A 14736-nucleotide genomic window follows, 5' to 3' on the forward strand; every position below is an offset into this window, starting at 1 on the left:
TAAAGTAGAAAATTTATCCACAATACAGGGAAAATCTCAAAAATCAGTGAGTTTCTCATTTCTTTCTTCTATCTTGTGGAACTTCTCCCTTTGTGCCCAGTTTAATTTCAGTGATAAAGTTCCAAAATTTAAAATCAGAAGGGTCTTTCCAAGTGAAAAAAATGAAAGAAATAAGAGCTAGCTCACTATTTCAAAACCAAAAATCCAAAGAGCTTTGCAAACTCCAGTCCTAGTGTTTCATTTATCTCATTAATCATTTACATTTGCCTTGACTAGATGACTTTATAAAAGAACAAATGAGTTATTACTATGTGTGAGAGAAAAAAATATTAGTTACAGATAATTCTACATTTTACACATAGAGGCATCATCAAAAAACAACAGATATAGCTAATGATTTTGTACCAAACAGTACTGACCTATAAAGGTTCTTTGCGATATAAAGTTCAAGAGAAGCGAATTTATTTTGGTGTGGTGGGGGGCATGGCTGCTGGCCTATGGCTTAGAAATCACATTTTAGGTACCAATTTTTCCAAACAAGTAACATTAAAGTTACTCACCATAGGGAAGAGGGTATAGCTCAGTGGCAGAGCTGCATGCTTAGCATGCACAAGGTCCTGGGTTCAATCCCCAGTACCTCTATTAAAATAAATAAATAAACAAACTCATGGCTTTATTCCTTTGATAACTATGTAAGTTGAAAAAGCTAAAGCTCTAAACATTCTTAGAAACAATGAACAGTACATATATGTATATTTTTTAAATATGTGCAATATATTGTGCATATGTATTTACATGCAATACACTGTATATGTGCAGTCAAACTGTAACAATTCTACCTAATGAAACTGAAAAGTGGAAAAAAAAAAACAAGCCTAATTACCCCACCTCAAAAATATTAAATAAAAAAATAAAGTTACTCACCGTAGACTGAGGCAGTCCTTTGCTACTGTTTCGACCTCTGAAAAGATTAAATGTTACGTTTGTTAAATTCAATAGGCTAAACAACCTAAAAAATATTTTCAGTATTAAAGTATCTTATAATTCCATCCAAATAAAACATAGGCTATCTGTGGGGAGGGCTCATCCAATATTAAGTATAAAGGCTACCTAAGTATAACTGTCTTTTGCTTTGCTGGCTCAGAGGCCCAGAACAGGTATGGGTCATGGGAGGGAGGAAGAAAGAATGTAAATGTAATCAAAATAAATAAATGAAGTAAAAATTGAAACAGCCTATTTAAATAATAAATACCAAATATAATAATCTCTATGCTAAAAGCAACCAATCACTCTGTTATAAAAAGCTACTCAGGGGCAAAATATAGATTGTATTCCTGATTTAACTGACATATTCCATTAACATCAAGTTACCTCCCATGTTTTTTCCCCTTATCTCTAAAAATAGTACTGTGTTTACAACTGCAGAAAAACATTTGAAAATAAGTTAAGTCATTCAAAGCACTTTCACTTCTAAATAAGTGCCTCTGTCAGGATCTATAATATAACAAGTTCCTCTCTCCACCAACCCCCTCCCTCTGGAATAATGAGTACACCCAAGTTAGCTGTCACGTAATTTCCAGTGAAGTGGACTCTATTTTCAAGTGAGTTTAAATAACATAATACACCCTAAGGCTTGTTTCATTGGAAAAGATTAGGCCCTTTATGAAGTGATAAAAAACATTAAGAAAATAAAATGTTATATTCCTGATAAACATTAGCTACTCTGGAATAACAGTACTGGAAACTCATCCTAATAAAATAACCACAATGTTCAAACTAAGGCACAAACTTAAACACTCAAAGAGAAGTACAATCCAGGTGAAAAAGTCCAGTAGTATGAATGGTGCCAATTCCCAGTAAAACAGGACTAATCTCAGCCCTCCGAGGCCAGGGCTGATTTGGTTTCCAACTCCATCACCCTCTCACCTAGAAAATGTCCTCAACCAAATTACCTTTGAGATTTCTCCTATTTCTAACATTCTGATTCTATAACTCTTTGCCTCACACACAGCACAGATAAATTCCTGAAGTCTAAAGAATATGACCAATAACTTACCACTTATAAAACTTACTACAAACCAGACACTATGGTAAGTACCACATCAAATCTCTCACTCCTACTTGAACAGGTGAGGATGCTGAACCTTATCATTTAAGTATCTTGACCAAAATCATCCAGTACATGAGCAGTAGAGCTGGTATTTGAACCAGGTGATCCAAAGTACAGACTTTTCATTTCTAGGTTATGCTGCCTCCCTGAAATTATATCACAAGGAATAAACTAACTTCACAATAGAGCCTAACCTAATTTCTACATTTTTCAAACACCATTTATTGTTTTTCTACTTGTAGTCTGTAGCCAAAGGCTATAAAATGGCTAAATCTTGCTAGAAGGATTATCTTATCCCAGTGGTTGCTGAGATGCCACAGTTAAAAGATTTAAACAAATGTCACTAATTAAGTGCCCTTAAACTCATGCAGTGTCCCCACAAGGCTATTCAGAAGAATTTAAAACATAAAACTCCTTTATAGAAGTCATACTATTTTTCTTATTGATTATACAGTTATATCTTTGAATAATAAAGAGCAATTGTTTCAACAATCTGGTTTACTTAGTAGAACAAACTAGTCAACAAGGAAAATAATAAAAGACCCAACAGCAGTATAAAGTGGTACAAGAGGGTAGAAACCAATGATTTCCATTCATCTACCAGGTGGCTGGACACCCAAAGGGAACTTTAGTCTATCATAGCAACATTCTCTGAAACTGGCAAAACCCCAAAGTCATCCATTTTTTTTCTTTTTAGATCCACTCAGATTATGCTTTACTTTTACTTTTTCTTCTTTAGTATTTTAGGACAAAGCATTCTAATATTTCATATAGTAGCAAAAATTGAATCTCAAAGCCAAGATCATATTCTAGTCCTAAATATACTTATTAGATCAGATTTAATGAAACAGGATTCTAAGCTTTCAACAGTCATTCAATATGAGGTTAAAATGTGATTCAAAACGCCAAATTAAATAAAGAAATTTACAAAATACCCGAACAGATTTTATTGCTTCAAAATAATACAGGAGGGAGGAAACAGACAGGGTTATAAACGACACAAGACTGGTGTGAGTTGATAACTGTTGAAACTAGGTGGTAGGCATGCAGGGGTTCATCACATTTTTTCTCTTGCTTTTTACAATTTCCCTCACGGGGGTAAAAATGCTTTCTGATGACACAATGGGAGCCTGGATTTAATCAAGTTTTTAGACCTACCAGTTTATAGGAAACATTGGATAAAAGAGCTATGTATCATTAGGTTACAAATCAGTTTAACCCAGAATGTGGTAAATGTGACTTTACAAATGACAGTTCTTCCACAAATAATAACATTAAAAAAAAAAACAAAACAGTGTGGAGGGAGAAAAAATTATCATCATTTAACAATACACATATATCAAAAGCAAAGTGTGGCTTACCAATTTCAAAACTTACCACAAAGCTACAGTAATCAAAATATTGTACTAGCATAAGAACAAACATAAAAACCAATGACACAGAATAAAAAGCCCAGAAATAAACCCTCATATTTATGGGCTACTGATTTTTAACAAAGGGGGGGGTGTCAAGATTATTTGAAGGAAGGTTTCTTCAACAAATGCTTCTAGAAAAGCTACATAACCACATACAAAAGACCCCTGAACTTTTACCTTACACCATATATAAAAATTAACTCAAAAAGGGGGTCAAAAACCTAAACTTAAGAGCTAAAACTATAAAACTCTTAGGAAAAAACAAACGGGTAAATCTTCATAGCCTTCAATTTGGCAATAATTTCTTAACTGTGACACCAAAAGCAAAGACAATATAAGGGGAAAGAAGGTAAAAAGCACTTCCTCAAAATTAAAAACTTTTGTGCAAAGGATAATATCAGAGAGCTCCACCTCCTTGTCATACTTTCAACCTGACATCCGAATTCCAACCAATAAATGTGGAAGGAATGGTGGAATTTGGTAATTACCACAGTAATAACTGTTTTAGGCAAAAATCACCAATGGATATTAAATCTAATAAAGCAGAAACAGGTATTTACATAGCCACAAAGTAACTCCTCACAAGACACTGATTAATCACAAAGTGAAAAATAACTTAATATAGTAAAGGAACCCAGCAGACATCATCCCACCTAATCAAGTGATCAAAGTTAACAGCAAGTGCAATGGGACAAATAAACAACACACATCTCCTTTCTCTCTTACATTGAGAACACACTCATCACTGCTGTGATATTCACGCCAAAAATGCACACTCTGAATCTAATCAAGATGAAACATCAGACCCTAGTCAAGGGACACTCTACGAAATAATCTATAACATTCAAGCTACAAAATATAATACTACATTTGAATATAGTATTCAAATCATGAAAGATTAAGGAACTACTTCAGATTAAAGGAGACCTATAGGACATGACAACTGAATGTAACATATAATCTTGGGTTGGTTCTTGGACCAGAAATTTTTTTTTTTTAACAAAGAACATCAGAAGAAAAATTAGTAAAATCTGGCTAAGATCAACAGATAATAATTTAGCACAACATTAACTTCCTTATTTTGACAACTATATGGTGGTTTTTTAAGAGAATGTCCTTGTTATTAGGAAACACGCTGAAGTATTTAGGGCTAAGAGACACCATGTCTCATACATTTAACAAAATAAATTTTATATTAATTATATGATATACATTAATTTTAACAATAGAGGAAAAATGAAATAATGTAGTGAAATATTACTTGAAGAATATAGGTAAAGAGTATAGGAGAATTATTACTGTTGCAACTTTTCTATAAATCTAAAATTATTTATAAACAAATTTTTTTAAATTAGGAACTATGAGTAATTTATTAACTTCTATCTACTTTATTGTCCAAAATGTCTTTAATATTTTGCTTAAAAAAATTTGCCTAGCTTTGAACTCAAAACGCCACCTTTTCAAGAAGGCTTTCCTGGATTATGCCATCCCAATCAAATACATAGTGCTCTCTTCAACCCTCTAGACTGGAATTGAGCATAATCTGCCCTGTAATAGAGTTACCGGTGAACCTGTCATATGCCCACTACTCAGGGCTATCACCTGACAACACGGTGCTTTTGTGCAAATCAGAAAATGATGCCTCCTCCACAGAGTCAGAGCCCCACACCAGAGGAAAGAGTATAGTCAGCAGCCAATGCCTTTGTGAAAAACAGGAGGTATCAGAAACAGATGTAGCCCTAAAAGGCACATCATGTAGCCAAAAAATTCCTAGATTTCAACATCCATTTGTGCCCTTGGCCAGGATGAAATAAAACCTAAACAACCTACTCTAATGAACAGTATCTTATCCATCTTTGTGCCACCTATCAAAATTAGCACAGAGGAACTGTGTGTGCCTCACATATGATATACACAATAAATATTCAATGAATTAATAAGACAAAGCCTTCAAAGCAAAGATCTTTCTCAACTTGTGATGAGATAAATCCATGGCTGAGAGTCAAAGACAGATGTATACACCTCACTTACCAGACATCACAGCTTAAACTACCTTAAATGTGCCGAGTCCTTAGTCTACAGTTGGGCAAAATCATCTAACACAATGGTTATTTTATAATAAAGTGTTGAATATCTCATGTTATTTACTGAATACTGTACTGAAAGTAAAAACCAGAATGACTGTACAGCTACAAAATGGTTTTAAATGTGTACCACTTGCGATCGCACAGCTGACAGGGAGCAGCAGCTCGCTGTTGCTGACCAAAATCGTGAGAGAGTCATACTACATACGGCTAGCCCAGGGAAAAATCAAAATTCAAAATTTGAACCAGGGTTTCTACTGAATGCTTACTGCCTTCACACCATCGTGAGTCAGGGGTTACCGGTAACAATTCTAAATCAAGGGTCAGCAAACTACAGCCTACAACAAGTTTTTGCCATGACTCTAAACTAAGTATGGTTTTAAGTGCTTAAAGGGTTAAAAAAAAAAAAAAAAAGCCAAGAATATGCAATAAAGAAGTTGCCCATAAGAGCCTAAAATACTTCCTGTCTGGGTCATCACAAGAAAAATTTGCTGACCTCTAAACTGAAAAAATGTGGCTGCAATGTCAGTAACTGCAATTAAAAAATAAAGTCTATTGCTATTTTACATGAACCAGCACTTCTAAAAGAAACTTCTCAATAGCACTGCACACTCTTCATGAAAGTATAATGTAAACCCAATTCAGAAATGTCATAAAAGTGCTTTTGCTCTCTTTTAATTATTTTTAGGCTTCAAAATGGAATTAAATTGAGGTTGATCCACCTACTGAACAAAATCAAGGTGTTTTACTAACGTACATTTGATGGCAATACTATAAGCAAGTTCCAGAAAGACAAAAACTCTGTACTGATCACTGACTCAAAAGCACCTAGCATAAAATGATGAACAGGTAAACTGTAGATTAAAATAGACTTAAGACACATCAAACAACTTGTGAACCTCATGTGAATCCTCATTAAAACAAATTATAGAAGAAAAATAAAATGATGAGACACTGAACTGCAGGTTCTAGCTTGTGCAATAAAGCAAAGAAAAGAAAGAAAAGGCACAATGATTGGCCAGAGAGAAGGAAAACTGTCTTTTAAAAAAGACATGATTATTTTTGCAGAGAATCTACCTTAAAAAAAAAAATACTAGAAATAAGAGAACTTAGCAAGGCTAACTCGAAATGAATCAATGACATAATCATAAAAAGTTTAAATAAAACTTAAAAAAAAATTTCTCCCACCCTTTCCCTCCATCTCCTGCCTCAGGAAATCATCAATCTGCTCTCTGTATTTATGACCGTAGTTTTGGGTTTTTTCTCTTTTTTTTTTAGATTCCACATGTAAGATAGATCATACAGCATTTATCTTTCTCTAACTAATCAGTTAGCATAATGGTCTTGAGGTCCACTGATGTTGCAAATGGCAACATTTCATTCTTTTTTATGGCCAAGTAATATTCCATTGGTTACATATACTTCTTTATCTACTCATCCATCTTTGGACACTTAGGTTGTTTCCATACCCTGGCTACTATAACTAATGCTGAAATGAACATGTGATGCTTATATCTTTTCAAGTTAAGTGATTCCATTTTCTTTGAATAAATACCTAAAAGTGGAACTGCTTGATCATACGGTAGTCTATAAACCTTTATGATCTCGGTTTAGGCAAAGATACCAGAGAAGACAAAAAAAAAAAAAAAAAAAAAAAAAACAAACCATAAAAGCAAAACATTGATAAATCAGACTGCACCCATTTTTTTCTTAATGGAGCTACTGCATTAAGGCATTAGGCATGCACTCTGCCACTGAGCTAGCTATACCCACTCTTGCAGATTGCATCAAATTTTTAAATATTTTGTTCTTTTAAAGACAATGTTAAGAAAATAAAAAGTCAATCCACAGATGAGAAAATATTTGCAAGTTATGTCTGATGGTGGACTTCTACCCAGAATATACAAGGAACACATACAACTTATTAATAAGAAAAATAGTCCAGTAAATGGGCAAAAGACTTACACAGCCATTTGACCAAGTAAGATTTAAGACTGACAATACAACTGAGAGTGAGGATACTGAGCAGCTGAAACTCTTATACACTGCAGATGGGAATGGAAAATGGTACAGCCATTTTGGAAAAGCCATTTTGGCAGTCTCTTATAAAGCTATACATACTTTTAAAACCTAGCAATCCCACTCCTAGGTAACTATCCAAGAGCAATGAATATGATTCTTCATAGCTGTTTTATTCAAAATAACCAAAAACTACAAACAGCTCAAATGTCCATTACCTGGTAAATAAATATATAACCCATGGTATTAATGTCCTTAACAATGAATACTACTCGGTAATAAAGTTACAAATTACTGATACATGCTACACACAACGTAGATGAATTTCACAACACAGACGAACTTCAAAGGTATTATGCTAAGTCAAAGAAGCCAGACACCAAAAGCTACATGACCCATGATTCCCTTTATATAACATTCTGGAAAGGTAAATCTATAGATATAGAAATCAGATCAATGACTCCAAGAACTAAGGGTCAAGGGAGAGGATTTACTACAAAAGCAGAGAGAGAACTTTATAGGGTGGTATATCTTAAGTGTAGTGACCACATGACTATACATATTTGTCAAAACTCGAAAAACTTTACACTAAATAGGGTGAATTTATTGTATGTAAATTATACCTCAAAAAAAACTGATACTCCCCAAACTAAAGGCAGATCCAAAGAAACCCTAAAATATATACATAAAAATGGTTGAAAACTTATAGTATATAAGCTATAACCAAATAAAAGTGAAGTTAAAAACTTACATTGTACACTTAAAATTGGTGAATTTTACTGCATATAAATTATACCACAGTAAAGCTGATTTTTTTAAAGAGAGAAAAATGGGGAAATCTGAACTGATAGGACATTAAAAATACTAAAGAATTAATTTTTAAAATATGATTTTTTTTAAACTTCTATTCTCTTGAGAGATATATACTGAAATATTTACAGAAGAAATATGTCAGGAATTGCTTCAAAATAATCTGGGGAGGCTAGAGTAATCAAGATAGTATGATACCAGGGGAAAGGGTATAGCTCAGTGGTACAGTGCACGCCTAGCATGCACAAGGTCCTGGGTTCAATCCTCAGTATCTCCATTCAAGATAAATAAATAAAAACCTAATTACCACCCCTGCTAAAAAAAAAAAATATGGTACCAGCATAGGGATAGATATACAGATCAATGAAATAGCATTGATAGTCCAGAAATAAACTCTTACATTTATGGTCAATTTTGATAAGAGTGCCAGGAAAATTCAATGGGGAAAGATTAGTTTTTTCACAAACAGTGCTGGGACAACTGGATATCCACATGCAAAAGATGATGTACTTGGACCTCCACCTCATACCATATACAAAAATTAACTCAAAATGGATTAAAGACATAAACGTAAGAGCTAAAACTACAAAACTCCTAGGACAAAACACATGAGAGTAAACCTTTAAGAAACTGGATTTGGCAATGGATTCTTAAATATGACACTAAAAGCACAAACATGAAAAAAACAGGTAAATGGGACTTGATCAATATTTAAAACTCTTTGTTGCAAAGGACAACATCAACACAACGACAGCAAAAGAAACAAATATGAAGGGACTATAAACTATAACAAGAGATCTCATTCTTCACCCCAGGAAACCCAAAGCACTAGGACTCCACAGTGCAGTGCTTACAAACAGAGGGCATACTGAAACCCAAAGGGCCACTTTTCAGACAATTCTGTTTCAAATCTTGGCTCAGCCATCTACTATGACCCCAGGAAAGTTACTTAACCATTGTGATAACCCAGTTTGCTGATTTGTAAAATGAAAATAATTAGAAAGGTCACAAGGTTATTGAGGGTCAAATAATATGCAAAAGATACACACATACACACACTCTCATCTGGTCGAAACTTATTGTACTCTAAAATGTTTACTGAATGAGCAAGATGAACAGAGCCTTGCCTTCAGGCAGTTTACAGTTCAGAGGTTATGTCTGGGACAGAAAATTAAAAATATATTTTCACATGTATACCTTTTCTCTCATTTACCACTAGAATTATCAAATATGTATGTGTATATGTATATATAAAAACAATCCAACAGCACTCCTGATAACTGAAACACATTAAATAATCTAAGAATAAAATTTCCATTATATTGTTTCAAAATTCAAAGGGTGGGGTGGAGACACAAATACAATTTCTATTGGTACTGCCATGATACAATGTAATTATAGAACTTTTTACAGCTTCATTTTTCACCATGCTGTTCATTTGTCACCATTTTTCAGCACTGCACCTATACGTATCATTCACTAGTTTCTACAACTATTTGAATAAGCCTGGGTAACAGATGTACACAATCAAAATACTTTATTGCTCCAAATTTCTAGAACCAGACTAGTTGTACAGATGTCACTAATATTCTTTGGCACAGCATGAATACTACATACCTCCACCCCACTTCTAGTAAAGTTGTAATAATGTTCTTCCCCCAAATATTCACGTGGCTGACTGCTTCTTGTTATTGCGATCATGTCACTCCCCAGAGAGGCCTAACCTGATCAAGTCATCAAAAGTAGCTCCCTAATCACTATTACACCACTATATTTTAGTACTTAAGTAATCAATATTAGTACCTTGTAGTACTTAACAACTGAAATTTTATTTATTCTGTGTTCATCTATTTTCTTCCTATTTCTGTCCACTCCCAATCACCAGAGCATATATTCCATGAGGGCAAACACTTCCATCTCACTCACCATTCACTGTGTGCCCAGGGCTTAAGAAAAGAGCCTGGCACACAGTAAGTACTCTAATATGGTATAGCTTATGTAAATTATGACAAGTTTTGACTAATTCAATTTCTCTTTACAGTACAGAAAAACTGCAGCTATCAAGAGAAAGGATAATTAACTAAAAACAAGAAATTGAATTCCAGCTCTTATAGTTAACTTCCGTAGGTGAGTCATTTTGGTCTTCCCATTTGTTTGTTGTTTTTTTTTTTTTAATTAGAAAGGGAAATTCTATAACTAATACTTACTGAATAACTACTTCCTCACTGAAAAGATGAGTCAAATAAGGTGGCAGTAGGAACGGGCCATGACAACCCAAATACAGTAAAGCTAGAGGTTTTTGGGTTTTGTTTTTTTTTTTTTTTAGCAAACTGAGGTAGGCTGGCAACTCTAAATTCACACAGAACAGCTGCCAGATTAATCCAGCCATGCAGTCATCTAGGATCAATGTTTCAAAACAACTACCATTCCCACAAGAACTAATTTCAGTTTGCTGCAAACTGCCTGGGTTCAAATTCTGGCCCTGTCAACTTCCCAGCTCTGTGGCCTTAACCTCATGACTTCAGCTCTTTGTGTCTTAATTTCAACATCCACAAAATGGTAATGAAAACAGTACATTCTTTAAAAAAAAAAAATAGTTTCTTCTCATAAGGTTGTGAAAATTAAATGACATTCCATATACACAGCTTGGCTTAAGAGTAATGCCTGGCACATTATTAACTAAGTGCTTAATAATTGTTACCTAATACAATTATTTTCCTCACATTACAGCACACACTAGAGCTGTAAAAAAACAAAACCACCTCTTCACATGAAGTTTTACTTAGAGGAAGGGATAAAGGGTTTGGCCATAAAGCCATGCACAATTAGATATGACCCAGACACACCAACAGCTCCACACAACTCAGATAAAAAAGAATCCTGGGGCTTAAGTCTAGTGCTTTCCAACAGAACTTTCTGAAATGATTAAAAAAAAAAAGTTCTAGATCCACGCTGCCCAATATGGTAGCCACTAGGCACATGGGGCAACTGAGCTGAGCACTTGAAATATGGCTAGTGTGACTGAGGGACTGACTTTTTAAAAATTTTAATTAACTTAATTCTAAATTTGAATAGCTTCTGTAGATAGTGGCTACCATACTGCACAGTGCAGTTCTAGTCCTCTCTGAGCTTCTCCAAGAGCAAGTGCTACCTACCTTCCAAAGCATCCACGCCCTCTGAGCAGTGCACCAAGAGTGCTTCCTTATAGTGAACTCAAGTCTCCCTCTTAATGGTTTTACCTACCAGTCATTAGTCTTTCCTGGGGCCTCAAGACAACTTTAATCCCCTTCAAAAGACTACAAGTGATAATGGGGAAAGAGAAGAGTAGAGGGGAAAGAAGATGAGCCATTCATGGATAACTGCTGAAGCTGAGTGACAGATACATAGGACTCATTAAATAATTCTTTTTCTATATATGTTGAAATTTCTATTTTCTATTAAAAGTTTATTAGCTTTTATTTCAAGCTCACTTCATTTCTTCTCTAACTACAATGGCTTCCAAATTTATCTCCCTACTTTCAGTAAGTACCTTCTCCAATTCTTCCACTATGAACTGAAATTTTCAACCTACAACCATGTTTATAAACATCTCTGTGCTCCAGTACAAACTTTTCCCTGCCTGGAACTTCCTCTTCTCTTCCATTGCCTCACTGGAAACTACTTACCATTCTTCAAGATCCATCTCAACCCTCACTGCTTTTTAAAGTTTCTTCTTCACCGCTCACCCAAAGCAGTCATTCACTCCCACCTCAGTGCTACTAGTTTACACTACCTGCATGCTTGCCATTGCCCTCTGTACTCACTGGGCAACTTGGAAGCAGAAATGTTGCATTCGTCTTTTAACTATCCCAGTCTGATAACTTCAAACTTTTACTGAAATAATCAACCGTATACATACAAGCTAAACTGCCTCTGCTAACATAGCACAACCTCAAACCCACCAACAAGAACTTTTCAGCCTTAACTTGCTCAGGTAGTTTTTTTTAATTGATTTCCAAATGTGCTAATAATAACAGCTAAAAGTCATTAAGCACTTACTACATGGCAGGCATTGAGTTAAGCACTGTACACACATAATTCATTTAATCCTCATCATTCCCATTTCACAGAGGAAGAAACTCACGCACAAGTGAAATAATCTGCTATAAGCCACAAAGTAGGGAGGGACCCGGGGTGCTAAATGTATTGCGTGCGACTTTGGACAAGTCATTTAAAAGTTCCTGCTCCCATGTAAAATAAAGAGGATGAGTCATGATGACCTCAAATGCAAGCTTCCAATTCTAAAATTCAGATTTGGGGGAAGGGCACAGGATGCCAGGTAGAAGAAACACTTGACTTGTGAAAAGAAAAAGTAACTGTAGGCATTCTTTAGAAAGAGTTTGAGGAAAAAATGCCTTTTATTCCTGCAGTTTATAGCAAGCTACTATAGAAAAACATGGGACATATTTTCAAGTAAGAAAGCTAACATACAGGACAAGGTAAGTTCTACAGGAGTAAATAAAAAGAAAAATAAATAAAGAATTAGTTTCATGGAAGATTCGGGCTACATATTAAAAGGGTTAAGTATGAGAGTATGGGAAAGAAGAATAATGATGGAAGAGCAGGCAGGGAATAGAGGCTGAGCTCGGACCTACAGAGATGATGAGAAAAGGAGACCATGTTGATTTAAATGGAGGCCATGTTTTGAAGAGTTGATGGAAAACATGACCTGAAAGATAAAATTGGATTGGCAAATGCCCATGGTCCTAGAGCCTGTTTCACATGGCCCAGCACTAAGAATGCTTTTCACATTTTAAAAAGATTAAAAAAAAAAAAAAAGATATGTAAAAAAGACTATACACAGCCCACAAAGCCTAAAATATTTATTTGACTCTTAAGAGAAAACCTTTGCCAACCCCTAGATTAGATCATGGAAAGCCCTGAGTGGAAAGGATCTTAGGCTGGGGAACAGGGTGATTTTTGAGCAGAGGGTTTATCCAACAAAAGTAGAGTTTAAACCTAACAGCAGAGTGTGGGCAATAGCTCAGTGGTAGAGCACATATTTAGCATGCACAAGGTTCTGGGTTCAGTCTCCAGTACCTCCACTAAAAAAATAAAATAAAAATAAATCTAATTACCTCCCCCAAAAATCTAATAGCAAAAGGTAGGTTAGGTTAACCAGGTGGGCAAAATTAATGTGTTGCAATAATTAAGAATAAAATATATGATTACCTAATGTGATTGGCCCACACCAATAATTGCAGCATAGCCAAGAATTTCCTTAAAGCCACAGAGAACTGGAATCATTTCTTCAACTATTTAATCCCTTCTTCTCGGATTGATTGTGTGCTTCAGAAGTCTTGTTCAGTGTGTGCTTCTAGCCCTAGGGCTATGCGGCCTCTAACTTGACTAAGCCAGGGTGACTGGAGAAGTAAATTCCAGCACTCTTAATTTTCCTATAGAAACATCGTTAAGTGGTCTTTGGGCTTTAAGATCAAGCCAAAAATACCTTCTTAACCCACGATATAGTACAATACTATTTGGTTCAAATTAATTATCTGATATAACAGATTCGAAAAACTAACCACCATTTGCAACACTGTTTCCAACCTTTAAAATAAGAATCATAAGCTTTTGGATCCAGACTCACTTATAAAGAGAACTGCCAAGACTAAGGAATGGGTAATTGAAACCATTTTATGGCTAACAATAATGACTGAATTGTTTTCTTCAATAATTTTTATCTGCTTTTCTTTTCTCACTGAGCTAAACTAGAAGCAGTGGAGCACAGTTAGTAAAAGCAAAAGCTCTGAAGTCTTACAGGGTTATAATCTCAGCTTGATCACTTCCTAGCTCTTTGACCTTGGGCAAGTTCCTTCATTTCTCTGAACCACCATTTCCTCATCTGTAAAATGGGTATGGCATTATCAACCTGATAGGCTGGCTGTTATAAGAATTAAAGGATGTATAAATAATGCACCTGACACAGTTCCTGAAATCTAATAGGCACAAAATAAATGGTAACTATCATTATATAAACAGAAAGCGCTCCATAAACTGTTTTCACATCATACATATCTAAACTTTTCTTCTTCAGAAAAAATGGCTACTACTACTACCACTTGGCTCAGAAATGCTAGTTTTTTTCTAACATGTTTTACTTGGGAAAAAAAGTGTTATAATAAATAGGAGTTCTCATTTATTCTCTAACCTAGATTGAGTTAAAAATATATAGACTTCCTATAACATTTACAGACTATGAATAACCAAATTCCTTATCTGCCAAAAATGCAAATTCCTCATTTTCTTTTCCATTTTT

General features: G+C 34.8%; 1 protein-coding gene across 10 annotated transcripts in view; it reads right to left on the reverse strand.

Annotated features, from left to right (window-relative positions):
- The window catches only part of ATXN2 (ataxin 2), a 99873-nt gene that overhangs the window by 72922 nt on the left and 12215 nt on the right, over nucleotides 1-14736 (reverse strand). For all 10 annotated transcript variants that reach the window (XM_032471223.1, XM_032471225.1, XM_032471217.1 and 7 more), the window contains exon 2: nucleotides 925-961. In XM_032471223.1, coding sequence (XP_032327114.1) covers nucleotides 925-961 — 37 coding nt within the window. The remainder of the gene's footprint in view (nucleotides 1-924; nucleotides 962-14736) is intronic.

Source organism: Camelus ferus, chromosome 32, assembly GCF_009834535.1.
Source record: "Camelus ferus isolate YT-003-E chromosome 32, BCGSAC_Cfer_1.0, whole genome shotgun sequence".
NCBI classification, from domain to species: domain Eukaryota; kingdom Metazoa; phylum Chordata; class Mammalia; order Artiodactyla; family Camelidae; genus Camelus; species Camelus ferus.